General features: G+C 36.8%; 1 protein-coding gene across 5 annotated transcripts in view; it reads left to right on the top strand.

Annotated features, from left to right (window-relative positions):
- The window catches only part of ATP2C1 (ATPase secretory pathway Ca2+ transporting 1), a 167,165-nt gene that overhangs the window by 138,302 nt on the left and 1,575 nt on the right, over nucleotides 1-27,288 (top strand). For all 5 annotated transcript variants that reach the window (XM_039242188.1, XM_039242187.1, XM_039242191.1 and 2 more), the window contains 8 exons: nucleotides 4,581-4,631; nucleotides 5,525-5,691; nucleotides 7,009-7,077; nucleotides 7,711-7,827; nucleotides 8,658-8,805; nucleotides 9,345-9,440; nucleotides 11,561-11,702; nucleotides 13,197-13,321. In XM_039242188.1, the coding sequence (XP_039098119.1) occupies nucleotides 4,581-4,631; nucleotides 5,525-5,691; nucleotides 7,009-7,077; nucleotides 7,711-7,827; nucleotides 8,658-8,805; nucleotides 9,345-9,440; nucleotides 11,561-11,702; nucleotides 13,197-13,321 (915 nt within the window). The remainder of the gene's footprint in view (nucleotides 1-4,580; nucleotides 4,632-5,524; nucleotides 5,692-7,008; nucleotides 7,078-7,710; nucleotides 7,828-8,657; nucleotides 8,806-9,344; nucleotides 9,441-11,560; nucleotides 11,703-13,196; nucleotides 13,322-27,288) is intronic.

The following is a 27,288-nucleotide window of genomic DNA, read 5'->3' as shown; positions in this document are numbered from 1 at the left end:
CAGTATATTGTTTTTTTTTTCTAGGTAGAGAAATAGACATAAAGGTGAAAAGATTATGAATAGAAGAAATTCAGTTAGCCCCAGGTTTATCCTAGCTCTGTGATATAGTGATGTAGCTCATTCTTTAGACCCTTCTGTGTTTTGTTTTAAATCTAATTTCTTGGGGCACCTCGGTGGCTCAGTCAATTAAGTGTCTGACTTCGGCTCAGGTCATGATCTTAGTTTGTGGGTTCAAGCCCCACGTCAGGCTCTGTGCTGACAGCTCAGAGCCTGGAGCCTTCTTCTGATTGTGTGTCTCCCTTTATCTGCTCCTCCCCGGCTAGAACTCTGTCTCTCTCAAAAATAATTAAACTTCAATAAAAACCCAGAAATTTAAATCTAATTTCCTTAGGCCATAATTTTGAGTCACTAAATTTAGCGTTTTTAGTCAACTAAAATATTGACCTGCTCTTCTGGTGCTTTAAGAATAAATTTTCCTCTGTACCACATGCAGAACACCAACTGATCTTTCAGTGAAATCTGCTTGGTCTCAGAACTGCTGCTCTTATTTTTGAGTTGCCATCAAACCTTTGAAATGCTGCAATCTTATATCAGGTCGTAGGCATACCGGGTGCATGTCAGGTAGTTTATTACTGTGCAAAAGAAGTATGCTTTCATTCTGACAGTTGGCATGTCCTCTTTGCTGCCATTGTCGATGATAACCCACATTGGCTATAATGGAATGATTTGCGATGGTTCAAATGCTTTGCAGTGGAACAAAGGCAGAATTTTACTCTGTTCAACCTGAGTATTGGTAATTAGCCTTTTATTTAAACATTCTTTAAAATCTGCAGTCTTTGCTGAACACTCTTGTATTTCCTTCTTGTGTGCTACATGATTAATCTCTGCAGTAGTATTGAATTTTCACTTAGAAGGTAACCAGTATACTTTCAATACAGATGTACCCTTAGTCCTTTTTAAAGACACACTAAAGGTGTGCCTCGATGGCTTAGTTGGTTAAGCGTCCAACTTCGGCTCAGGTCATGATCTCAGTTTGTGAGTTTGAGCCCTGCGTCGAGCTCTGTGCTGACAGCTCAGTTGGTTAAGCGTCCAACTTCGGCTCAGGTCATGATCTCAGTTTGTGAGTTTGAGCCCTGCGTCGAGCTCTGTGCTGACAGCTCAGAGCCTAGAGCATACTTCATTCTGTGTCTCATTGTGTCTGCCCCTCCCCCACCTGTCTCTGTCTCTCAAAAATAAGTAAATGTAAAAAAAATTAAAATAAAGACACACTAAAGAGTCTGAAGGGATTTTTGAACTTTTTAAAAAAGAAATATGTTCTCCAAATATGAATTATGTGATTCATGGTACTTCAGGGACCTAGGCATAAGTAGTAATTTGATGTTACTGTTAAATTGAGTCTTTTGCCTAAGAAAACAGTCCTGGTTGGTTTTAGACCTTTATTAAAATTGGGAGAGAAACTGTGTTCAGTCTAGATGATGGTACTAAGAGTGACTCAGTGATTTTTTCATTTTATATGTACTGATAGAGGACTGCCTTCGTGGAGCTTATAGTCTAAGATAAGTAAGTATATACATTATGTCAGGTAAGTGGTAAAGAGCACCAACAAAAGCAGGGAGGAGAGAGTGGAAATTTTCAAGAGGCAAATTGAAATTTTTAGAGACCTTATTGCCGAGAAACTGCTTGACAAAGGGGTAGGCCATGTAATATCTGAGGAAAGAGCATTCCAGACGAGGGAACACAAGTGCAAAGACCTTGAGGTGAGTGTGCATGGTGTGTTTAAGGAACATCGGGAAGGCCAGTGTAGGTGTAGTTCAGGTGAAAAAAGACTAATGAGGAGAAAGGGGTCGATACTAATGGGCTTTGGCTTTCTTTCTGAAGGAGACAGGAAATCACTGGAGGGTTTTGAGCAGAAGATAGGATCTGACTTCTCTTTTAGCAGTTTCACTCTGGTCTCTAACATTGAGCAGAGACTGCAGGAGGCAAGGGCAGAAATAAGAAGTCAGTTCAGATCCTGGCCTGGAGTATTGGCAATGGGTTTAGAGTAAGGAGGTTGAATTTTGGATTTATTTGAGGATGGAGCCAGTAGACTTTGCTGTTAAACTGCTTGTGGTATGTGAGAGAAAAGAAGGAATTGAGGATGGCTCCCAAAATTTAGAGCCTGAGCAACTAGTAGAAGGATATACTTGCCATTAACAGAGGATATGAAGGAGCATGTTTTTCGGGAAAAGCAGGGGTTCCGTTTGTGATGTTTTTAAGTCTTAGATGGGACATCCGAGAGGAAATGTGAAATAGGTGAGTGGATTAATTTCATTGGTCTGGATTTTAGAAAAGATACTGGGGCTGAAGACAAAAATTCATAAAAATAAATTAAATCTCTAAAGCTGGATGAGATCACCTAGGGACAGATGAGGATTCTTAGACCTCTTATAGAGAGGAATCCAAGAACTAAGTCCTGGAATATTCCAGAATTCAGACTTCAGGGAGATCCGGAAGAACCTGCAAAAGAGGGGCAGCCAGAAAGGTAGGAGGAAGACCAGGAGAGTAAAGGTGGTCATGGAAGCCAAGAGCAGAAAGTGTTTCAGGAGGAAGGAATTACTCTCTATGTTAGTGTGCTGCCGAGAGCTTCTCAGAAAAGAAATGACCACTGGTGTTAGCAAGGCAGGAGGTCTTTGATAGTCTTCAGCAGGGGTTTCAGGGCCTTGGTAGGGGCAGCGGCCCAACTGGGACGGAGTCAGGAGAGCATGAGAAGAGGGAAGATGGGAGACAGCAAGTGCGTCTTGGCTGTGAAGAGTTTCGCTATAAAGAAAAAGGAAAATGTACGGTCGTGTACAAAATAGGAAGGGAAGTTTTTGGTTTTGTTTTTATTTAAATGGACTAAATAACAGCATGTTTGCATACTGATGATAATGATGAGGATGCAGTGATATAAGGAGGGAGGAGAATTTATGGAGCAATGATCTTTAAATAGGTCAGAAGGCGGAATATGTGACCTGTGTAATAGGAACATATTCAGTTAGTTCATCTATAATAAAAGGAGAGAAGGAAAGGATAGTGCCTGGATACAAATGTTGGTTGGTGGGAATTATGGAAGTTCTCTTCTCATTCTGTTTTCTTTGAAGTGGGAAGCAAAGTTGTCAGCAGAGCCTAGGGTTGGAGATGATGATAAATTGGAAGTATAAAGAGAGAAAACTTAGTATGAACTAATCCTCTAGGACAGTAGGGAGAAAAATGATATATTTTGTAGATATTAAAATCACTGTGACTTAGAAGTGTTGCTGGGAAGAGTGACAGTGAGGCAGAAGTTCCTTAAGTCATAGGGATGAAAAATACGGTGTAAGGAATATAGTCCGTAGTATTATTATAATGTATGGTGATAGATGGTAACTACTCTTATGGTGAGCATTATGTAATGTATAGAATTGTTGAATCACTGTGTTGTACACGTGAAATGAATACAACATTGTATTCATTAAAAAAAAAATCTGAAAAATATTTTGTGAAACGTGGGGGAGCCACCTGGAGCATTGAATGCCTGCAGTTAGTAGGAAGTATAGCGTCCTCGGACATTCAACACTGAGGTTTTACGAATAAAGAAGGGGGAATAAAAGACACCTACCCCTGTCTAGGCTCTCCTGGTGATACTGTAGGGATGACCTTGTTTTGTGAAAAATTTGGTTAGAGCAATGTGCAAAAGTGGAGGATGCAGGGGATGTTGTTGATGCCTGCCTTTGGGGCACAGTGAAGGGGTTTCAGGAGACCAGGAGGTGGGATCAGAAAAGGGAATTAAATGCATGGTGTGGAGGGATTAGATCATATAAACTTGGAGATACAGTGAAAGAGAACCTAAAGAATTAAAATGAATAGGGAGAATGAGCAGACACTTGACACTTTATTTTTTATTACTTTTTTAAATGTTTGTTTATTTTTTGAGAGAGAGGCAGAGGGTGAGCAGAGGAGGGGCAGAGAGGAAGGGAGACACAAAATCTGAACCAGGCTCCAGGCTCTGAGCTGTCAGCACCGAGCCCGACGCAGGGCTCGAACTCATGAACCGTGAGATCATGACCTGAGCTGAAGTAGGATGCTTAACCCACTGAACCACCCAGGAGCCCCGACACTTGACACTTTAAACAAGAATAATAACAAAACAGCAACAACAACAAAGGCCCTGGACACATTGAGAAGCAACTGTTCTTTATCCTTCCTGAAGACAGAACGAAGGGGAAAGGCCACTTGTGTTGTTTGCCAGTGCAATGAAGAAACATATGGAAGAGAGCTCTTTCCTTCTCTGTCTCGGAAACATTTCAAGAATATAAGGCTGTGTCTCTTTAGACTTCAAACATAATGGGTTAAATTGGATAAATTGTTTAGATTGTGTATTTCCTGTGGTACCATTGGTAAAGTTTGAAATGATCATGTCAAATGAGTGTCTTAACAGACATGACGTATTGCTTAAACGTGATCTCTGTGGCAAGATAAATACAGTTTAAATAGATAATTTTAAAAATCATGGTTATAAGTGAATGAATTATTCTGATATTTCTTAACATTGAAAATTTTTAGTGTATCCTGTATTTTTACAGGTTGCGGTATTTTACAGAGCTAGTCCAAGGCACAAGATGAAAATTATTAAGGTGGGTCTCTAAGAATCCAGTTGTTTTATTGCTATCTCCAAAATGCTACTTTTTGTCTTTCATTTTGTTTGCATTACTAGGAATGTTGATAGAGCATTAAAGTCAGAGATATTGTAAAGCAAAAGAGGTGAATTTGTATTTTTAGAGCTTGAAATGGAAGCATTAATAGAGAATTTAGTTAGCAAAGGAAGATGTAGAAGAAAACTTTAATGAAATACCTGCAAGTACAACCTTCTTTAAACAATTGACCATTGTAGACATATGTTCTGACAGGAGTCCATAGCCAGATCATCCCAGTATAATTAGCAGTAATTACTTAGAAACTGTATAAACAGAGCAAGAAAAGGAAATATTAAGAGGGAACAATATTTAAAAGCTTATGGTTATTTATATTAATCAGCAAATATATACAAAGCAACTGACATAGTATCCATTAGTTAATCACAATAGCCCTCCATTGTACTAGTTCAGAGTTGCTCAGCCTTCACACTATTGACATTTTGGAGTGGATTCTTTGTTGTGAGGGCCTATCCTGTCCATTGTAGGATATTTAGCAGCAACCCTGACCCCTACCTTCTAGATGCCAGTAGCATCCAGTCATGATAATAAAAAATATCTCCAAATGTCCTCTACAAGCCAAAATTGCCCCTGTGAGCCACTGTAGAATTCACTCTAGATTAGACTTTAGACATGGTTCTCACACATGAGACCAATAATAACAGCTTTTTCAATACTTTATCTTAACACCTCCATATATTGAAGTTTATTGAAAAATTGGTGGTCTGTAGTATTTCCAATCTTTATTATATGAGTAAAACAGAGAGGAGTTGTTTATCCCTTTATCTTTGTGGAGGCAACATTTTTATCAGAACTCCCCCCACTCTCCACTCCAGTCTCTACAGAAGAACGGCTCGGTTGTAGCCATGACAGGAGATGGAGTCAATGATGCAGTTGCTCTGAAGGCTGCGGACATTGGAGTTGCAATGGGTCAGACTGGCACTGATGTTTGCAAAGAGGCGGCAGACATGATCCTTGTGGATGATGATTTCCAAACCATAATGTAAGTTTTGTTTCATGAGTGCACATCAGAGAATCTTTTCGCATCTTTTTCTGCACCCATCTCCAGGCAGTTCAACTGGAAAAGAAATTCAGTGTATAAATAGATTCACAGTGGATGAACTATTTTACTAGTTAGTCTTATTTATGGCCTAGTGTATAGTTTTGGAGAAAATTATTTGTATGGGATGGAAAGGACATAATAAACTGCAGAGCCATTCATTTAAGAAATATTTACTGCCAGCCAGATGTCACCAGTGTAGTGGCACAGCAGTAAACCTTAATGGGACCTTTATTCTAGTTAAATTCAGGCTATCAGAAATATGCATGTGTGTGGCCTTACCATAAGTATTAAAATAATCTGGTTTCCATCCATACCTATTTCCTTCTGTCTGAAATTGTCCCTGTTGTTAGTGATACAAATGATTACGTTTTAAATAGCATTGTCTCCTTTAGCCATGGCTTCTAATTGATTTAAGATTCTTATGTTATACCTGGTATTGTCAGTTGTACAGTGTTCATGTGGGGGTCACCTGACTCCTGTAACTTGATAACGACCTATTAGATAACCTGAGTCTAACTCAGGTTCAGTGGTACATGCTAATTACATGCCCAGGGCACTTCATTAACCCGTGGGGCCCTCAAATGGAGCTCAGGACTCTGAATTGCCACAGTCTTGTAGGGATATAAGGTGTTTTTCTTTGCATTCTTAGAATTGTATGAAAATCTTGAAAGAAAGGGCAAGTTGTCTAAAAAACATGTATTTTCCTAGGTTCAATCAAATGAGAATTTAAGTGAACCTTTGTAAACCGTATTCTTTATGTAATTCTGCTGAAGCACCTTTCTGATTGTATGTAGGAGCAATAGCAGCTTACGTGCTAGATTTCTAATAAATTTTATTGCCATTTAATTCCTGACATTAATCCCTTACCATGCATGCATCTTTACCTTTAAGAAAAATAGAATTGAAGGGATTAAGAAGATCATTATTTTGGTTTTATAAATGTATAGTATCTCTTGTGTAGAAAGACAATGTATGATTTTAATGTTGAAATATCTTTAAGAATAAGAATTTTAATATAGTGTAATGAAATTAGTTCAGGTAGAGCTTTACAGGTGTGACTTTAATTCTTTACCAGAATGTTTCCATATTTTTTTCTAACCTTAATATGTGAAGAAAATAACAGATTCTTTTTTAGTGATGGATGTATTATATCAGTTGGAAGTTTCTTTTCAAAATTAGCTCTATGGTGTTTTAAAGTAGATAGATCTTTATTTTTGTATGATAATATTTTTCACTTAATTTATTTTTTAATTTCAGGTCTGCAATTGAAGAGGGTAAAGGGATTTATAATAACATTAAAAATTTTGTTAGATTCCAACTGAGCACGTAAGTTTATAAGAAGTTTGTCACCGTGGGTCTTATAGATAGATAAATTATATGACAAATAGAATTCAAGCAGAATGCTTAGAAGCTTTTTGGCTATTTCTGAGTGTTGTTCATATGTAAGTTCCAAAATGAAAATTAATTCTATCCTAAAATTAAAAATGGCAAGATAAAGAGATGATGTCTAAATCATCATCAAAATATATTAACCTTTGTGGTTTATTTACTAGCTCCAGAAATAATTAAGGAAGCAGTGTCAAATCTTAATGTGTTTCCTTAGTATCTTTTTCCAAAAGTCTTAAGGGCTTTTCTGTAGTCAAAATAGTTGCCAAAATATTGTAGAAACTGTTAACTATAATGTAGTAACAGCTATTCTTCTGAACTCAGTGTTGAAAATCTTCCTCTATTTGTTGTTATCTAACATCTTGAAATCCTTTATTTAAATGCTATGGATTATAAGGTTTAACTTTAGCTTCAAAATGTTCACATGAACGAAGCATAGTGTAGTTGGATATCCAGACTTCCTTTAAAAGCTCAGCAGTAAAATGAGATTTTCGAATGCTAAGGAAGTGCTATAAAAGTAGTAAGAATTTTACTATGCTGACAGATTTTTTTTAAATCACTTTTTTTCAACAGGAGTATAGCAGCATTAACTTTAATCTCATTGGCTACATTAATGAACTTTCCTAATCCTCTCAATGCCATGCAGATTTTGTGGATCAATATAATTATGGATGGACCTCCAGCTCAGAGGTGAGAGTTTTTTTTTATGCATGAACTAATAGACAAGGAAGGTATGATATCCTGATGATTAAGTTTTAATATTTTATTCATGGATGGCATTGGAAATCTATCACGCAGCAACATGTTTGTTATAAATTGTTTGATGCATGCATATATCATTTATTCTCTTTTGGTGTTCATTCGCGTGTCATGGACCCGAGCTTTTGCACTATGTTAGATGACCATTCTTAAGTTGAGAACAGATCAAGGTATTTAGGTACAGTTTCTGTTCTCAGGAAGAAAGCTTTTGTCTCTAAAAATGGGATGTAATGAAGAAATCCTGAGTTCAGTGTTATTACCTTGGTTCTTTTGTCAGTTTAGAGACTTTGGGAAAGTATTGAGACCTAAGCATCTTAGTATTTTCTTCTGTAATGGGGCCTTAGATGCTGCTTCCAAGCAGAAAGAGTAATTGAATGATGCATGTCAGCAGCTCTTACACTAAGTCATCCTACTTAAAATCTTGGTTGGAAAGGTATCTCAGGGTTTACTTGGTAGGTTAGTATTTCAGGCCATATTTGAAATAAGTAAACTTATATGTAAATGAAGTTCGATAATTTTTTGAAATTTGACCATCAATCTCGCATCAAACTATGCCAAATAAACTAGAGTAAAAGAAGGAAGAGTGATAAAATCCATGGTTATTTTTGAATAATTATAGCCAACATTTTCTTTATGGTTCAGCAGTTTGTTTCCATAAGAAAGCATTTCATTTCCTGGATAATTGACGTTAATGGGATTATGGAAGTAACAAATCAAAACCTAAAACTTTAAAGTAATTCACTTTTCTATTTGTTTTGAAGCCTTGGAGTAGAACCAGTGGATAAAGATGTCATTCGTAAACCGCCACGAAACTGGAAGGACAGCATATTGACCAAAAACCTGATACTTAAAATACTTGTTTCATCAATAATCATTGTTTGTGGGACTTTGTTTGTCTTCTGGCGGGAGGTATAGTCACCTGAGAAGCTTTGCCTTAATAACATGCATTCTGTATGATACGATTCACTTTTTTTTGTTGTTTTACATAGAAGCCTGGAAAGATAAGAGAGCTCTTTGGAAAATATGATAACAAAAACATTTAAAAATAGTTTGATTTCAGTCTTTATGGGGTAATAGAATTGCTTATGCATTTATTACAATTGTTTAAATCTGAGGAGACATAGCGGTACAATAAAAATTAATATATTAAAATTTGGGGAGAAACCGGAAAATCTGAGTATTTACTGCTATTTTATTATATCAAAAAAGAAAGTTGTTTTAATATCCAATATACGGTTTGTGAAAAGACTTTTTGCTTTATTTAAATTACAGCTATTCATTAATAACTGACTTAAATGGCATATAGAAATATAGCTAGCTTATATGTTTTATATCTTTGACTACAGCTCTTTCATTTTAAAGCAAAGAAAATATTAACCTTTTTACAAGCATGCAGTATTTGTACATTAAATTCAGTTACTGAAAATCATTCTTTTTCCTTTTGACAGCTACGAGACAATGTGATAACACCTCGAGACACAACAATGACTTTCACGTGCTTTGTATTTTTCGATATGTTCAATGCACTAAGTTCCAGATCCCAGGTAAGCTTAGGTGATCTTATCTGACTGACTGAATTGGTAGAGTACTCTCTAATTGTGAGTAGGCAAGGATTGTGGGATTTTTAGCTTTGCTTGATTTTGTCACCATAGATTACAGCCCCAGATACAGATATATCTACCCACAAACATGTCATAATGGGGATGGGGCATTTGAGAAGATAGCCTTAACTTTGACTAGGAGATCCAAGAAGATCATAGGTGTCATCAATTGGTGTTTCTTTGTTCTCTTATTATCTGTAGTTTTATGAAAGGTTCAAGTTAACATATCTGAGAGTGTTACTCAAAACTCATGGGTTCTTTTAAGATGGTATTAGTCTCATTAAAAAAAATTTTTTTTTAATGTTTATTTTTGAGAGAGAGAGACAGAGTACAATCAGGGGAGGGGCAGGGAGGGGGAGACAGAATCTGAAGCAGGCTCCAGGCTCTGAGCTATCAGCACAGAGCCCAATACAGGGCTCAAACTCATGAGCAAGTTGTGAGATCATGACCTGAGCCAAAGTCGGACGCTTGAACCGACTGAGCCATCCAGGCACCCCAGTATTAGTCTCATTTTAGAAGACAGTGTTAGAAGTACAAGAACAATTTTGTGTATATTAATGTTTTCCCATTACTTCTGTCAGTGTGTCAGAGCTTGGGACATTTTAAATTTGTTTTTCTTCCCATGTTGTACCTTAAGGTGAGATTGCCTTTTCTTGATTGGAGTGTTTTGATAGAAAATAATGGGCTGTGGGATGGAATCTAGTATTACTTTTTTTTTTTTTTAATATTTTTATTTATTTCTAGGAGAGAGAGAGAGAGACAGCGTGAGCAGGGGAGGGTCACAGAGAGAGGGAGACACAGAATCTGAAACAGGCTCCAGGCTCTGAGCTGGCAGTCAGCACAGAGCCCGACGCAGGGCTCGAACCCACGAACCGCGAGATCATGACCTAAGCGAAAGTCGGACGCTTAACCGACTAAGCCACCCAGGCGCCCCAGAATCTAGTAGTACTTTTTGAGCATTATTGTTTTTGAAAACTAGTTCCATTTTGAGGCCTGACCATTCATTTCAAAATCCTCGGTTATTTTTCTGTTACCATTTGCCATGATGGAACTTTCCAAGTGTAATGAATTATCATTAATTTAGATTAAGTTTTGCAGAAGCTACAATATTTTTTGTTTTATGAAAGGCAGTTTTACATTTTTAGTACACACATAACTAGGTCTAAGCTTTTAGAGGCATGCCTGGGTAGGTTAGTCGGTTAAGCGTCTGACTTTGGCTCCGGTCATGATGTCCCAGTTTGTGAGTTCAAGCCCCATGTCAGGCTCTGTGTGGACATTTCAGAGCCTGGAGCCTGCTTCAGATTCTGTGTCTCCCTCTCTCTCTGCCCTCCCTCACTTGCGCTCTGTCTCTCTCTCTCCCTCCCTCCCTCTCTCAAGAATAAATAAACGTTATTAAAAAAAAAACTTATAGATTATCTACCTTAATGGATAGAAATGATTTTTGTTGTGATGAGCACTGGGTGTTGTCTGTAAGCGATGAATCAGTGAATTCTACTCCTGAAACCAATATTGCACCATATGTTAACGAAATAAAATTTAAATAAATTAATTAATTAAAGAATGATTTATCAAAGTAATCATACAAATAAAGTTTCTTATGTTTTGGAATGCTAAAATTTCTTTCTATGATCTTGCTGTTAATGTAGCTTCAGTCTTTTAGTGAAAACTCTTTCATGATAAGGAGAAGCATCTTTTTTTTTTTTTAAGTGTGTGAGTGAGAGAGAGAGAGAGAGAGAGAGAGAGAGAGAGAGAGAATATCCCAAGCTGGCTCTGTGCTGACAGCAGATGTGGGGTTCCATCTCCCGAACCATGAGATCAAGACCTGAGCCAAAATCAAGAGTTGGCCGCTCAACTGAGTCACCCAGGTGCTCCAAAGAGAAGCTGCTTTAAATTGTACCCTTATTCCATCTGAATTATTCCAAAATAATAGTTAAAATGAAGAGATTTCATGTACTGCATTGTGGAATTCAGTCCAGCTTATTAAAAATTGGAGATGACTGTAATAATAAAGAAGTTGTTTCAGGGACCAAGGAATAATAATTATCTCTTTGCTCTGCCCACAGACCAAGTCTGTATTTGAGATTGGACTCTGCAGTAATAAAATGTTTTGCTATGCAGTTCTTGGATCCATCATGGGACAGTTGTTAGTTATTTACTTTCCTCCTCTTCAAAAAGTTTTTCAGACTGAGAGCCTAAGTATACTGGGTAAAGAAAGTGTTATTTTTTTAATAACTTATATATTTTAGATGAAACATTTTCTAATGCATTTGTTCTAATAAATATTACCTTTTAAAAAGCGAGATAAAAAGTGCAAGAGTTGTGTTCTGTTTCTTTTATTTGGACAAGTTTAGGGGAGTCTCTTGCCTAACTCTAGACTTTAAAATTTTTTTGGAATGTTTTTTCCTGTAATTTTTTATAGATTATCAGTTATCGGATTGTATTTGATGATTCTGAACTACAGAAAATGAAAACTTGTTATGGAGTAATTATAGTTTATAACTTTTCAATTTTGTATGAAGAGAAAACTGGATTTAAGCTCACTGAAAACCAGACTGCTCTCCATTAAAGTTACAGTTTCAATAATTAAACAAATATTTCACTATTCTTACTTGCGAATTCATACATTATCTTACGAAATAACAGCCTGACCCTAAAAGTAGAAAATTTTAATCAGATTGCATGGAAGGTAGGTATTATTCTTTCACATACTATGTATTAAATGTATTAGGATACAGTGAATTTAAAAATAAATCTTCCTGTGTAAGGGTGAAGGCTGATGTATTTAAAAAAAATTTTTTTTTAATGTTTTATTTATTTCTAGGAGAGAGAGAGACAGCGTGAGCAGGGGAGGGTCAGAGAGAGAGGGAGTCACAGACTGAAACAGGCTCCAGGCTCTGAGCTGGCAGTCAGCACAGAGCCTGACGCGGGGCTCGAACCCACGAACTGTGAGATCATGACCTAAGCGAAAGTGGGACGCTTAACCGACTAAGCCACCCAGGCGCCCCAAGGCTGATGTATTTTAAAGTTAATTTGGATATTTATGAAAATAAGTTCTGTAGTCTCACTGTATTTTATGCTGTAAGTTACAGTTTACCTTAAAATTGAACTGGCTTAATTTCAGTATTTTAATTTCATATTTACACTTTTCCTGTTAAAGTGAAGTCTGGGATAGCTGCAATATTTTAAGCAACAAATAAGAATGAGATAGTGTGGATACTGTTGTAAAGACATGATTTTTAAATGATGAATAGAATTCTAGGCTCTCAAATGGAATAGATAGAAATTTCTAAGTAATCTTTAGATAGGCATTTTTCAGTCAAATTAGTTACCACTACTTGAACAGCCTTTTAAAAAGGCTGCATGCGTATGGTCTATTAAATAGAAAAGGCCTCTTTCTTGTATAACAATATAAGATAACAACCTCTTCCAGGTTATGGTTATGAGGTTATGGCTCAGGGAAAGTCCGAGGACTTGGGTTCTAGTTCTCTGGTTGCTGCCTTTTCTAGCTATATGACTTGGGTTTAATACGTTCTGAGCCTAACTTTCCTCATTTTTAAACTGAGACTGATTGTACCTCCTAGAATGCTGTGAGACAGTATATTTTAAAAAGCTCTCATAAAATGCTAGAAAAATGTAAGCTATTAAGCGTTCCAACTGTGTTTTAAAGAATTGTAAGATGTAACTGATTTTCTCTTGCAGATCTGCTGTTTCTTTTGGGTCTCACCTCATCAGTATGCATAGTAGCCGAAATTATAAAGAAGGTGGAAAGGAGCAGGGAAAAGATCCAGAAGCATGTTAGTGCGACATCGTCGTCTTTCCTCGAAGTATGATGCATATTGCATTCTTTTATTTGCAAACTAGGAATTGCAGTCTGAGGATCATTTAGAAGGGCAAGTTCCAGAGGATAATGAAGATTTGAGAACTTTTAACTTTCCAATTGACTAAAAATGAGTGTTATGTTAAAGACTTGATTTGAGACTTTAACCTGCTGGCAGTCCCAAATGAAATTATGCAACTTTGATAACATATTTCTTGATTTAAATTGGCTTTTGCAATTGAGTGGAACTTTATAAAGCATATGGGCAGTTATTTAATTAAAAAAAAAAAAAAAAAGGCAAAACCTGAACCACCTTCTGCACTTAAAGAGGTCTAATAGTACAAATACACTATCTATCCTAGATAGATATAAATTTTTTTAGTTTTTAAATATTGTACTATTTATGGTGGTGGGGCTTTCTTACTAATACACAAATCAATTTAGTCATTTCAAAGGCATTCTTTTGGTTTAGAAGTTGATTTCCAGGAGTGCCATATTTCAGCTACTGTATTTCATTTTTCCTGCAATGTAAGCAGCGCAGATACCTTGTTACCAGTTTTGTATCACGTTTTTTGCACAGGATGTGACCACTGTCAGATCACTGTTCTTTTCTTTCTTTTTGTGATTGAAAAGCCTATACTGCAATTTGAAGTAAATGTTTGCTTTTCTTAGTAAGTGTAAATGGTTGCTTTTTTTTTTTTTTTTTTTTTAAGTTATGAGTCTTTGGTCTAGCAAAATTAATACAGGGTTGTCAAGTGGCATTTTAGGTAGAGTAGCTTTGTCTATAATTAACACTTAGTTATAGAATCAAGAAGTACTTAAGAGTGACGGGGCTGAGAGTTATAATAGATTATGTTGACTTGTTATGCTTCTTTTTTGAGTCAAATATAAATATGCACTTTGTCAATTATCATTTTGTCATCCCTTAAATATAAATCTGAGTACCTCACCTGAATAACTGATTTTTATTTTTCTTAATGTCTTTTTATGTATATTTTTAAGCATCTTTCTTAGGAAGTATAGAGTGCTATACTTAAAGAATAAAACAGCCCTACACTCAGATGGCTCATGCACCATAGCTTATGTGGAAGATGCTGTGCTGCCTTGCTCTTTGGGAGTCCACAGCCTCTTCAGCTTAGGTTGTAGCACTGCCCTGAGCCTGTCCCTCTTCGTACTTTGCCCTTTGTTCTCTACCTGCCTTCTGTTTCACTGGGCATGCTGAAGAAATACTTGGATTTACTCTTGTAATGTCGTCGGTTTTTATAAAAGCTTGGTGAGGTATAGGCAGTCTTTTTTAGTGTATATGGCAATTTACATATACACTGGGCCAGAAATTCAAAATTTGAAGTCCATTTTCCTGTTGAATATTTTTCTCTGAAACAGAAATGGGTTTCAAATTCTTACATGTTTAATTCTTGAAATTAGTGAGTTTTGTATTTTATAATTATTGACCATGTTTTAAACTGTCAGGATAAACTGCTCTCTAGTTTTTATCACCAATATTAACCTGCCAGTGTTAGCACTGAAATATTGTTATAAATGACAGGGAAAATATCTGTTCTTTGAGTCCTTTTAATCAGAACAGTTGAGTATAAGGAGTTGATGTCTGCAGTTTATTCTTCTTCATTCTTCAAGTCTCAGTTGTCAAATGTACATTTTCTCATCAGGTAGAACATAGAAGCCATTGTCTAGTCTCCCTTCTCTTTAGTGATGTGATGTCTCACACCTAAATTTTGTATGACTTTTTTTTCTCTGTTACAAAGACTTGAAATATGTTAAGTGAATATCAATCTTTTGCTTTCTATTTTAGGTCCAGAGTATGACTTGTATGAAATAAATGTGCCTATCCTTTCATTTGGTTTTTAAACCAAAAGAAAAAAATTATTTCTTAAGTTACTGACCTTCCAGTCGGGACTGTTAACATTAAAATCTTAGGGATGTTGAAGATACAGAAATTAGGCACTACTCATAGTGTGTAGAATCTGTGATTTAAAAAGGAATGAAATGTCCAGTACCGATATACTACGTCCAGGTTTCAATTTTCCAAAGTATCACAACAAATTAGAATATTTATATATATATCTTCCATAATATATCACCACATTAGCATTGCTTATTCAAATGTGCTAGTATCTAAATTTTAAATTTTTACCCAATTTCCTGGCCCTAGGACTTCCTAGAGCCCTTAATAATGCTAACTTATTTGATTTTTCTCTGTAAGACTACCTCATGGAGTTATTTGGTCCCAAAGTGATTACATATCTGGGAAGAAAAGAGAGGAACTTGAAATACTTCACCAATTATTAGGTACATAATTCCCCACTACAAAGAAACAAGGCTTAGCACGTTCTCTGATATTTGTACTGGCCATAGCATGACCTAGGGATGAAATCAGGCAACCTAAACCCCCTGCCCCACCCTGCCTTCAGGATACAGGCTTTATTTAATAGCAGTAACCACACTCAGAAGGCTTAAACACATTTTGTTTACATTATAAAAGGTAGGTTACATTTTTCACATTGCTAGTCTTTCTGAAATCACTTTAAATTTTGATCTCTTTTATGTAGGACTCCAATATGGAGTATTGGCCATACTCCAAGTAGTTTCTCAGTGAAAGGAATTGGTGGCGAACCATATATGCCATATCTGAGAACCTTACTTAACTTTACCTTGCTTACTGCCTTTGTCACTGGGCAGTTCATTTGCATTTGACTTCCACATATGACCATGCAAAAACTTGGATGGAAAGGTGATGGCATCCTTGCCCTTTACAAGCTCATGGACATAGTTAGCAGGGCATATAACTGTTAACAAGCTCTTTCATGAAAGTTAGTAGTGGTCTTTGCACTTTTATTTTATTTTTTAAAATATTTTTTAATGTTTATTTTTGAAAGAGAGAGACAGAGCAGGAGTGGGGGAGGGAGCAGAGAAAGAAAGGGACACAGAATCTGAAGCAGGCTCCAGGCTCTGAGCTGTCATCACAGAACCCCATGTGGGGCTCAAACCCACGAACCAAGAGATCAAGACCTGAGCCGAAGTCGGACGCTTAACCATACTGAGCCACTGAGGTGCCCCTTTGCACATTTGTTTTAAAAATACACATAACATTAAAGTGAATCCAGAACACATTTTACTGGAAGTTTCCCTTGCCATTGACATTTGGAAATCTTTGAAATGCCTTTTTAGACTAAGCTGCAGTCCAAACAGCTGATTTGCATACTAAAACGGTGTGGGTAAATATTAATCCTAACTGGTATGTGACTGGACAAGCAGATTATCCCCATCATTAAGCTTCCTTGAGGTCGGCTAGAATTTGGTATGATGATTAACTCTTGTTGGACAACCTTATTTTTGGTTTTGGTTTTCAGAGTTGGTTATTGTTAATAATGGATAATGGCTAACTAGTCCTTGATATTAATGTAGATGTAATATAGATATAATGTTGTTATAGGTTTAGATTTAAAGAAATAAGAGGTAGTATCTAGTCTTTGGGGAGTTCCCAGTTTTAACCCTGGAGACCAATATGAGATATATTCGGCACAGTGGTAAATGCTGAAATGTTATAGTAGCCAAAGGAGAGAAACAACTTCATGGGAAGAGGCTGTCAAATTTCCTAGAACTAGTAGCATCTGAATCAAACCTTAAGTTAGGAATCTCCAGCCTAGAAGCAGTAGAATATTATATCCAATCGCACAGCCTCTACAGAGGTGTTGGCTGGGGTGGGCAGGGTTAGTGCTGAAAGGAACAGATGAAAACTACAAGGAGTTTGGGACTTTTCAGGCAGGAGGTATATAATGTAAGGGGTTGGACAGATAGGCAGGAGCCTAGTGGTGAAGGTAAAAACATTTGACTGGCAGCAAGTTGGAGTATGATGTGAGTTTGGATTTTGTCTTGTAATACACTGTTGGAAGCATCGAGGGTGGATTGTAAAGACAAAATAGGGAGACTGATGAGAATTGTAGACGCCTAAGTGGTAGAGGGACTAATTGAGCTGTGGCAGTCAGTTTGGAAAAAAGGCATGGCATTTTTATCTTGTAAGAGAGAGCATTGACATGACTAGATGGGAGAAAAGAAAAATGTGGAAAATACCTGTTTCCTGCTTTCTGGCTTGGATAGTAGAGCTGTTGGGAGAATTACTGAAGCAGAGCAGCCTTTTAAGAGACACAGGTCAATTTGAAATGGAAGTTTCTGATGTCCTTATTTCTCAGTAGACATGTTAGATGAGGTTTTAGCACAGAAAGATACAAAGCCATGGCTGACTAGGGCACCTAGCTGGTTCAGTCATTTGAGCATCCGGCTCTAGATTTTGGTTTAGGTCATGATCCCAGGATCGTGGGATTGAGCCCCTTATCAGACACTGCACTGAGCGTGGAGCCTGCTTAAGATTCTCTCTCTCCCTCTCTCCCTCTCCCCCTCTTACCCTCCCTCTCTCCCTCTTCCCCACTTATGCTCTCTATCTAAAATAAAAATGAAAAGAAAAACTTAAAAAAAGAAAAGCCATGACTGACTAAATATAATGAGGAAAATCATTTCTTGTTACGGGTATTATCTATTCTTTTGCTAAAAGTAAAGCAATAAAGGAATATAAACTTAGCTTTGACAGAATAAAATTTTTTGAAAATAGTTTTTTTAGTATAGTTATTATGTAATAATCAGCAAACATAGATTCAAACTTCTGGGGAGAAGATAAGAACATTTTAGCTTCTTTTATTGAGAGCTTTCAAAATGAATCTGTTATTATTAAGATTACTGACTGGTAGACACCCGTCCGAATTATTGGGAGCATATCTTTTTAATATTTGCAGTATAAGACACTCTGTTAAGAGGTGAGAGAATATACAGCAAAGAACTCCATTGTTTAGACTGAAGTTTGCTGTTTCTGGAAACCCACTAAGTGAATGGCATTAACATTGGATAATAGCTGCTTGCTCCAAATGATTTGGTTTTTTTTTTTCCATTTTAGTCATAACTCTTCCTTGGATCTTTCTAGCCTCCTATCCCATACAGTGTTCTAACACAATTCACTTGCTGGTCTTTTTGGACAGTACTCCTTCAACTTGAAAACCTTTTCCCTCTGCCTCAATTTTGAGAATTAGAATTTCTACCTGTTCTTCAAAGCCCAGCCGAGGAGCCAACCAGCATGGCCTTTATAGATTACTCTAAAGATATGTGTGTGGGGGGAGGGGTACAGTTTATTGTAAATACTATTAAGAATAAATCCATCCATAAGTTTGGGCATAAAATTGTGGGATTTTATTTTTTAGAAAGCATTAAAAATTCAAGTCCAAGCCGCTACACTGATAAATCTAGACAGAAATTTGATAGAATCTTCTTCTCTCATTCAAAATAAGTTTAAGTGGTAAAGTTTGGGGAGGAAAGTAAAAAATGATTTGAGCCATTAGTTTTAATCTTTATAAATTCTTCACTGATCTAAACCTGGTAGTGTTCCTGAGTGCTTGCAAGTGTGGTAACTGCCTGCATTCATTTGTACAGCTGCCCCAGGTAGCCAGTGTTGCAGGTGCAGATCACGGAACCCACCTGACTTTGCTGTTTCTTTCCCTTTTTGTTGAAATCTAGCCAAATTGACAAATATTCTGAGCAAAGGACCACATTTCTGTTCTGGTCCCATGGCTGTTAGACCTGGCATACCTGCCTTTCATATCAAAATCAGGGTTGCCCCATCACCATTATTTTCTTCAGCAATAATTGCATTGTTCTACTTAGTAACCCTTTAGGTAGAAACCCCATCTCACAGTCTTAATAGCACATCTTGCCAGAAATTGGGCCAATGGTCCTGCATGAGCCTGGAGGCCCATTTTGGGTTCTGAGTATTTCTAGCTTTTGAACTCTAAACATGAAGTGTGCTTTTTAATACAGGTCTTTTTCTTTTAATACTAATCCACTCAACTATATTAAAAATGATTTTCTATTAAGGCCTTCCTATGATAAGTATGCTAAAGTGCTTGTTAGTTGAATAGTAACAATTTGGTGCCATCTTATGGTCATAAAAACATACTGTGATGCCTTGAACATTTGTTCTTTTTCATCAAGTCTGCATTTTATTTTTATTTATATTTTTATTTATTTCTAGGAGAGAGAGAGAGACAGTGTGAGCAGGGGAGGGTCAGAGAGAGAGGGAGTCACAGACTGAAACAGGCTCCAGGCTCCGAGCTGGCAGTCAGCACAGAGCCCGACGTGGGGCCCGAACCCACAAACCGCGAGATCATGACCTAAGCGAAAGTCGGACGCTTAACCAACTAAGCCACCCAGGCGCCCCAAGTCTGCATTTTAAAAGCATAATATGAAACAACTTATGTGAGTCTTCCAAAATACTATTCTTGGAGCCATTTACAGCAGGCTCCAACCAAATAGATTGTTAAAAATGTTTGCTTGATAGGAAAGTCTGACAGACTACATTTAAGCATTCTTAGCTCAATTGTAGGGAGTTATAATTGAATATGTTTTCATGTTTCTTATATTCATCAATATGGTTATTTAATAGGATTGTCTTAGATTTTATGACTGTCTTTATATAGGGAGCAGGTCTGGATGGCCCATGAATTAGCTAGATGTGTTACAAATTAGGGAAACAGTTTATTTTAATCTTAGGGAACTAAGTCACCCACATGGGCTGCTGAATTAGCTTTGGAGTTGACAAACTAAATCAGTCTGTTGTTGGATTTGTAATTAGTTTTATTGGAACTCAGTTATATACATTCATTTATTATTTATCACTACTTCATTCTACAACAGAAGTAAGTAGTTATAACAGAGACCATATGGCTTACTAAACCTAAAGTATTTACTTTCCAGCCCTTTACGGAAAAAGGTTGCCTACTCGTATAGATATTCAGAAAGAGGAAAATAGGCCTATGCACTGCATTCAGTGGACTAGCAAGGAAGTGGCATCAGTTTTCTCTACCTTCCACTCTGCCAACAGGACATTATCTCTGGGATGGATGAACTTGATAGCAAATTTGATGTTACTGACTCCTCTGAGTCTCCACCAAGGCTCATATGTGGAGGAAGTCAGAGAATTTTAGTCTGTTCTCAGAACATCATCATCAACAAGGAGGCCACGCCTGTTATCATCAGTCCCACCTCATCACCACTACGAAGATTGGTTAGAGAGTTCTCGTCTGCTGTCCCATCTGAGTTGTGCTCTTCATCACACACACAAGGGAAGTGTGTGTGTTGTTTCTTCCTAACAAACACGAAAACAAGCTTAATTTGAGTAGACTTTTCTGTTTCATCCTGCTAGGAAAGACAAAGTTTAGTAATAGTGAAACCAAAGTGTCCCGTCAGCACAGTCTTAGAGGAAAATGCACACTCATTTTGGAACTTTGGAACAGAATTTCCAAACCAAAATATATTTGCATAGTATTTATCATATTTTTAAGGTAAAATTATAATATTTCTTAGTGGATTTCTCTGAGAGGTCAGGCTTAACCACTTTACTAAGTAGATTATGGTTATTATTATAGTAGGGTCAGTTTCTTTAGTTTGTCTTTTAAAACATGGTGCACATACATCTGAGAGCTTAAAGGGCTACCGTACTTTGTGATCAGAAACTTGGGTTTGTGGCGTCACCATTCTCAGATTTCAACAACAAAGGTCTCTCACCCCACCCCCATTTTTAACTCTTTTTTCCAGAGTTTCTTGGAATATGACAAGGCAACATTGGAAGCTTGCTCTCTTGATGCCATCCTTCTTCCCAGAGGCATTAACTACTGCTTCTCTCTGATCATAAAATAGCACAACATATTTATTGAAGATGTTTTTACATAGAAGAGGAGGAAAATAGTTTATAATCTCAACACCCAAATACTTTAACCTAGGCTTCAGACATACATCCAGCTGCCCAGAAGGTGTTTTCACTTATCCACAACAGAACCCCTGATTCCTCAACTTCCCACCTAAACCTTCGCCTACACAAATGAATGACAATTGAATAGGAAATAGGAAAACAGGATTCCTGCCAGTATTTTATGAAGGCATAAAAATACTACATAACCATAGCAATTTTAGCATAATAATTTTAGCATATAATTTATAGCATTTCTCATTGACACATTTATAAACACCATTATTTCAGAGTGATGTAATAAGTATTCACAAAGAAGTTCCCACATCAGAGCAAGTTCTAACAGGTGGATTAACCCACATATAACCCCTTGTCTATCATGGCATATAGTTTCTTATTCTGTATCCATGTTAGCAAGCATTGAGATACTGCAGAGTAGACTTTGTTTTCCCTATTAACATCTTTTGATTTATTCCCCCATAATGTGTACCACACATGAATCAGACAGAAGTCATGGGGAAGGCAATGCGCAGACTGACACATAGCAGTTTTCCAGGAAGAAACAGCACCTCAGTTAATCCTCCAAAAAGCACCAATTATATGAAAAAACGCAGTGGAAAAGTTTTCCTAAGCTTGTATGCTAGATCACGTTGGCTTAATTTTTTCAGTCTTCTAAATTATCAAATTCCAGTATTGATACATTGATACATTTTGATCAGTTTGTTGTTGTTTTGTAAAAACTTTCCTACATGTTTCCTGATCCTGATGCAAGTGAATTATATTGTACAAAGAAATCTCCCAAGTATCTCCAGAGTCATAATGGAGAAAATTATTTCTTAAAATATGTATGTGTATACATATATGTACACATAAATATGTAAATATTGAGAGAATGATTTGGCTATCTTAATCAGATCTCTAAAATTTTATCAAGACTAGTTAGGAATAAAAGTGACTGCATGTGTATTGCAACATGTTCATGTGACATTTGATTTTTCTTCCTGAAAACTAGATCCATTGAAACAAGCTGGAAATACTTTTCCATGTATTACCTCATTTCATCTATTTTTTCCCATCATAACAGACTGATACTTGGCCTGGTGCAGTCATGCCTTTGAATTTTAAAACGTTCTTCCTCATCATGAGGTTCTCATCTTAGAATTTTTATAGTTGGATGAACTTGAAGTTTAGCATATTTCAGACCTGGAAAGAAATGCCAAAGCAGCTTACCATATATTGTTCAGAAAGCTATTGCTGAAAGTGGGGAGGCATCTTTACAAAATAAATAGTATTTAATTTCAAATTGATAGAAGGTACAGAATCATCTTTAGCTGTCTTGACTGAAATGCATGAATGTAAGACACACAATAAATACCAAGTACCCGATGTTCACCTCACTAAAAATACAAGGTCACTACATTTGGTACTAGTGAGAGTTTGTCCTTTTAGGGACATGAAATTGTTTTTCCTGTTCTTGGAGGTGAGTGCTTTCCAGGGGCTGTTGTGGGCTCATCGTGTGCGAGCCAGCCAAGTACCATGTGCTAGGGACTGGTACCTGATGAACTGGAAATCTCACTAAGGGGGAAAACTGGCTTTGTCTTCCTTAGGATTATGGAATAAGGCATATCTGCTATTAATTTTTTCCTGTCTTTAAACATAGTTTTAAAAGTGACTATGTTTCAAATCCAGTTTTAGAAACAATTCAGAAAATTCCTTGATAGCAAGGAAAAAGCACATGCAGGAAGGGCACAAATACCCATAGGGGTAGTTGTTCCTTCTGGTCTTTTTTCCTTATCTTCTGAAGTTGAGTGAGCTTGGCTGCCTATTCACATTCTCTTGGCACTTCTCTTTTTAGTGTGGCTTCAGCCTGACAGCTCTGCTGAAGTTCCTTTGTTCTCACATTCTTGCCCTTGTCCCGTTAGCCATATTTGATAGTGTTGACCTCCCTGCCTCTGCAAAATTTCTGCCATTAGCTCTGGCAGCTGTTGGTCTCATGGTGTTGATCTTTCTGCTCAGCCCTGACTCCTGCCCAGATCCCTTGCTTTGCTGTTGGTTTTCTTCTGTGGATGTTAACGTGTGGATGTTAACAATAACGGCTATCATTAATTACATGTTGTTAGTGCCAGGCACTATGCTTAGTAATTTAAAAGTACATGTCATTTTATCTTTATATGACACTTGTATTCTGATCCCCATTTTACAGATATTTTGTGCACAGGAAGAAAAGATAATTCTAAGATCTTTCTAGCTATAAAGGTCTTTATCTTCTAGAATTATAATTAATTTGAATTTTAAATACAAACTTAAATACTAAAATTAATTTGCATTTTTTGTCATGATCAATCATCATGAAATGCCTTTAGGGTTTATATTTACAGGATATATACATTAAACTTTCTAGGTCTAGGTATCTCAAAAAGAGTTGTACCAATAAAGTTCAAGTATAATTTTGTCACAACTAGATACAGAACATGGTTATATTATAGTGTTTTTCTCCTTTCAGCTTTGCTCCTTAAATTTATTTATTTAAAAAAGCTGTCCAGAGTTCCTTTCATACTTAAACTAGTAACTGAAGACTTACACTTCCAAAGCCTCAGGTGAGCTTTGATTAGCTAGAATTGAATCAGAAAGAGCAAGACCTAAAGACATGATTAAAAACAGAAACAAATATTCCAAATGGAATGTGGAATGTATAACATTCTGCTTCTACAGAGGTGTTTCCATTGCCCCTGTATCTCCTCTGAATTACATCCCTGTCTCTTAAAGCCAAGCTCAGAAGCCAAAACTGAGAGTCTTGTGACATAACCTGTCCTCATCCTGAGGACTCCTGTCTCTTTATTGTAGCAATCAGTCTCACTTTGACATTTTGTAGTTGACAGATTGCTTCATTAAATGTTCTTGTTATTTCATTGTGTGTTGTCTCACCAAGCAGCTTGCACAAGTATGACTTTGGGGATCAGGTACTATGTCCTAGTTTACCAAATTTGGTAAACCCCTCAGATACCCTGTTGAGTGCTTATGACCTCTCATTTCATAGATCCAAGATAAGATATATAATGGGGCGGGGTAACAGCTTAATTCTCAGAGTAAGAGTCAGTGGACATTATTAGATTTTAACTCCTTTACTGAAAGGCTAGGTGGATAATTTCAAGTAAATGGCCCTGATTGTAATAGCTAGAGAAGGGAACCTGATTTATGTTTACTGAAGGAGGCCCCCTTTGCTTTAAAAACTCCTTTTAATGAAAGAAAAAGATGAATGATATAATTAAGTTGACTTGTAATTAAACTCTGTAGCCTATACAGTCTTCAGTTGGTGCCTATCAAACCATTTGCAACATGGAAGCAGAAATAGTTTTTCATGCAAGGTTGATGATTTGCAAAAGCAGGGTTGATAAAACCAGGACATAGGACATTCATACTGGGATAACTTCCAGATTGGCCCCCAACTGCAGGAATCAAGAAAAAGAGAATTTTGATACAACAAAGGACTTAATATGCTTGTGATTACTTAGATGTGTGATCACACATCTAAGATCTATCTATCTGTTGGAAAAACATGTATGAATAATAGAGGATATACTGCTCTTTTGATTATTCTGTGAATAACCATCTCTTTAGAGACATAAAAACCACCTCTTAGTACAGAGCCCCATACACAACTCCTAAAATAAAAAATTTTATTTCAAGAACTCTTTATTTGAAACAGAAGCCAGTCTTTAGGGTTGAAAACTTTAGGAACAGATAAGATTGTGTTTTTGTCTTTGTAAATGGCTAAAGCCAGTAAACACTTGAAGGTATGAATAGAACACTGGTTGACGATAGGCTTACTCCCCTAAGGGTATGGTTCTCACTAGGAAAGTGGAAAGACGTGTTTGCCTGAAGTTAGGAACTGAATATAGGCCTGTTCAACATGACTGCTGAAAACTAAGTTTAGGGTTCTTACTGATGGAATATAGCCAGTGAGAGAGTACAGAAGAAAGGAAAAACACAATTTGTATGAATACAAATAAAATAAGGTTGGGATTATACCTTCAGATCTATAGATTTTGCCCAATTAGATTGATTCCACTTGCTTGTTTATTTTCAAGTTCTTTATTTGGAACTGGCCAGCACCTTCCCAATTTTATTGGTAATTGTAATTTTAGCAGCCACTAGTGAGTTCCAGAGCAGTGCCTTTCAAAGTCTTTTGACTGCAATCCACAGTAAGAAATACATTTTGTACAACCATTTAATATATGCATGTCTGATGATTTCCACTTTTAAAAAATACTGGTTATGACTCATTGATTTCATATCCCATTAAAGGGCCAGTACTTGCAGTATAAAAAAATGGCCTAAGATTCTGGTATTGCTGCATATATCACTAATACTTTAATTTCTTTATAGTGTTTCCTCTTTCTTCTCTAGATCCAGGAGCTCAGGATGCTATTTCTTAATTTGTTGGAACCATTACAATTTCAACTTCTGCTTTAAAACCTGGAGCATATAAAGTGTTCCTCAAGGCTGCCATGGTCTCATTTTCCTAGTACTTAAAGGTGTTTACTTCCTGTCTGGCATCCTCAACTTGTCTCTCCTAAGGCTCAGACCTTTCAGAATAAAGGATGAAGAGGAAACAGTTGGGAAAAAAATGTTTTGAAATGATAATAACTCAGCTTCTGCTTATGGGAAATAAGTAGGGCTTCTATTCTTTTTGAAAACATAGCTGGCTGAGTTGCTGCAATGTAAAAGTTATAGACTTATTATTAACTTCCTAAAATGGAATAAGAAGTACAAACATGCTTTCAAGTGTGTTTAAGAAAATACAGAAGTTTCTTAAATCAGGTTTTATTTATTAAAATCAGAATACAAAATACCTTGGAATTCAAAGATTGCCTTTACAGTGTTTATCCCCTAACAGATTAGTTGTAAAGAAAAAAGTTAATCATTTGAAGGGAGGCTATAAAAATTTTAAGAATTACATCTGGGGGTGCCTGGGTGGCTCAGTCACTGGAGCATCTGGGACTCTTGATCCCACAGTTGCGAGTTCAAGCCCCACATTAGGTGTGCAGCCTACGTTAAAATAAAATTATACATCTGGTTGCAGACTGAGTTTATTCAAGCTCTGAGAGCTCAATATGCTCCTCCAAGTTTTCAACCATTAATAGCCCAAACCGATTGCCTCCCTCATACCAGCATTTAGTGTCTGAGGTGGTTCCCACTCTGTTCTTTGACCGGCTGGTACCTTGTTTCTTTTGCCTTTTTTTTTTTGAATTTGATTTACCCTTTGGTAGGAATAATTCAGCAGGGGCATATGACCTTGTGGCATTGAACAGATGTTCATAAAGATGCTTCGCCTCAGGGCACAAGCTCAGGAGACTTTCTACAGAAGTCGATGTTCGCAGTTGTCGGCATAGTCCGTGCACCAGGCTCCCACTATACAGTCTGTTTCACAGAAGAGAGAAAGAGTGTTGTCAAAGCACAGGTTCTGTGTAGGACCTTGGTCATTAACATAGCTTCAACAAGTGCAGCTAAACACTGAGCTCTTCTATAAAATTATTATTAAAATGACTTTTAAAATTCTGTTCCTTGATGGAAGGAACTTCGTTGTTAGTGCAAATTTGGCTGGTGGTACTTAAAAACTTGTTATCAACAAATTAGATAGATGCTTGCTGGTTCTGCAAGTAGCCAAAAGTTGAGGAGGCCTCTTATCACTTCAAAGGAAAGGAATTAAAAATGTCTCATAAACCAAATAGGCAGTCTGCTGAAATATGAGAAAATTTAGTGGCCTCATTTGCAAGCTCACTGATTCACTTGCACTGAGAATCTACTTCTGGAAAATAAAACGGGATTAATTGGAAGCCACAAGTTTAATAATACATAACTTACTGCCAGAGTTGATCAACCGGTGCCTTAGCAACTAATGCAGAACCATCGTTTAATCAGTGTAAGGTCATCATTTAAAAAGCTTTAGTAATGCTGAATTGCAAAACAGTCCTGCTGAAATTATTATGAAGAGAACTGTTTGGTCTTGTTTTTCGCTGTTTTGTCGTAAAGCGCTGTGGTAGCTGGAGAGGATCCAGTCTAGAATGACCTAAATTATTTAAGGAAGGGCATAAAGAATCCATAGGTCAGAGGCCAATTAATCTTATTTGGTAGAAGGTTCTAGGGTTGGCTTAGATATCAGGCCCAGA

This window comes from Hyaena hyaena, unplaced genomic scaffold, assembly GCF_003009895.1.
Source record: "Hyaena hyaena isolate Hyena2069 unplaced genomic scaffold, ASM300989v1 scaffold_210, whole genome shotgun sequence".
Lineage (NCBI taxonomy): Eukaryota > Metazoa > Chordata > Mammalia > Carnivora > Hyaenidae > Hyaena > Hyaena hyaena.
Note: the sequence above shows the minus strand (reverse complement) of the source record. Positions and strands in the feature narration are given on the sequence as shown.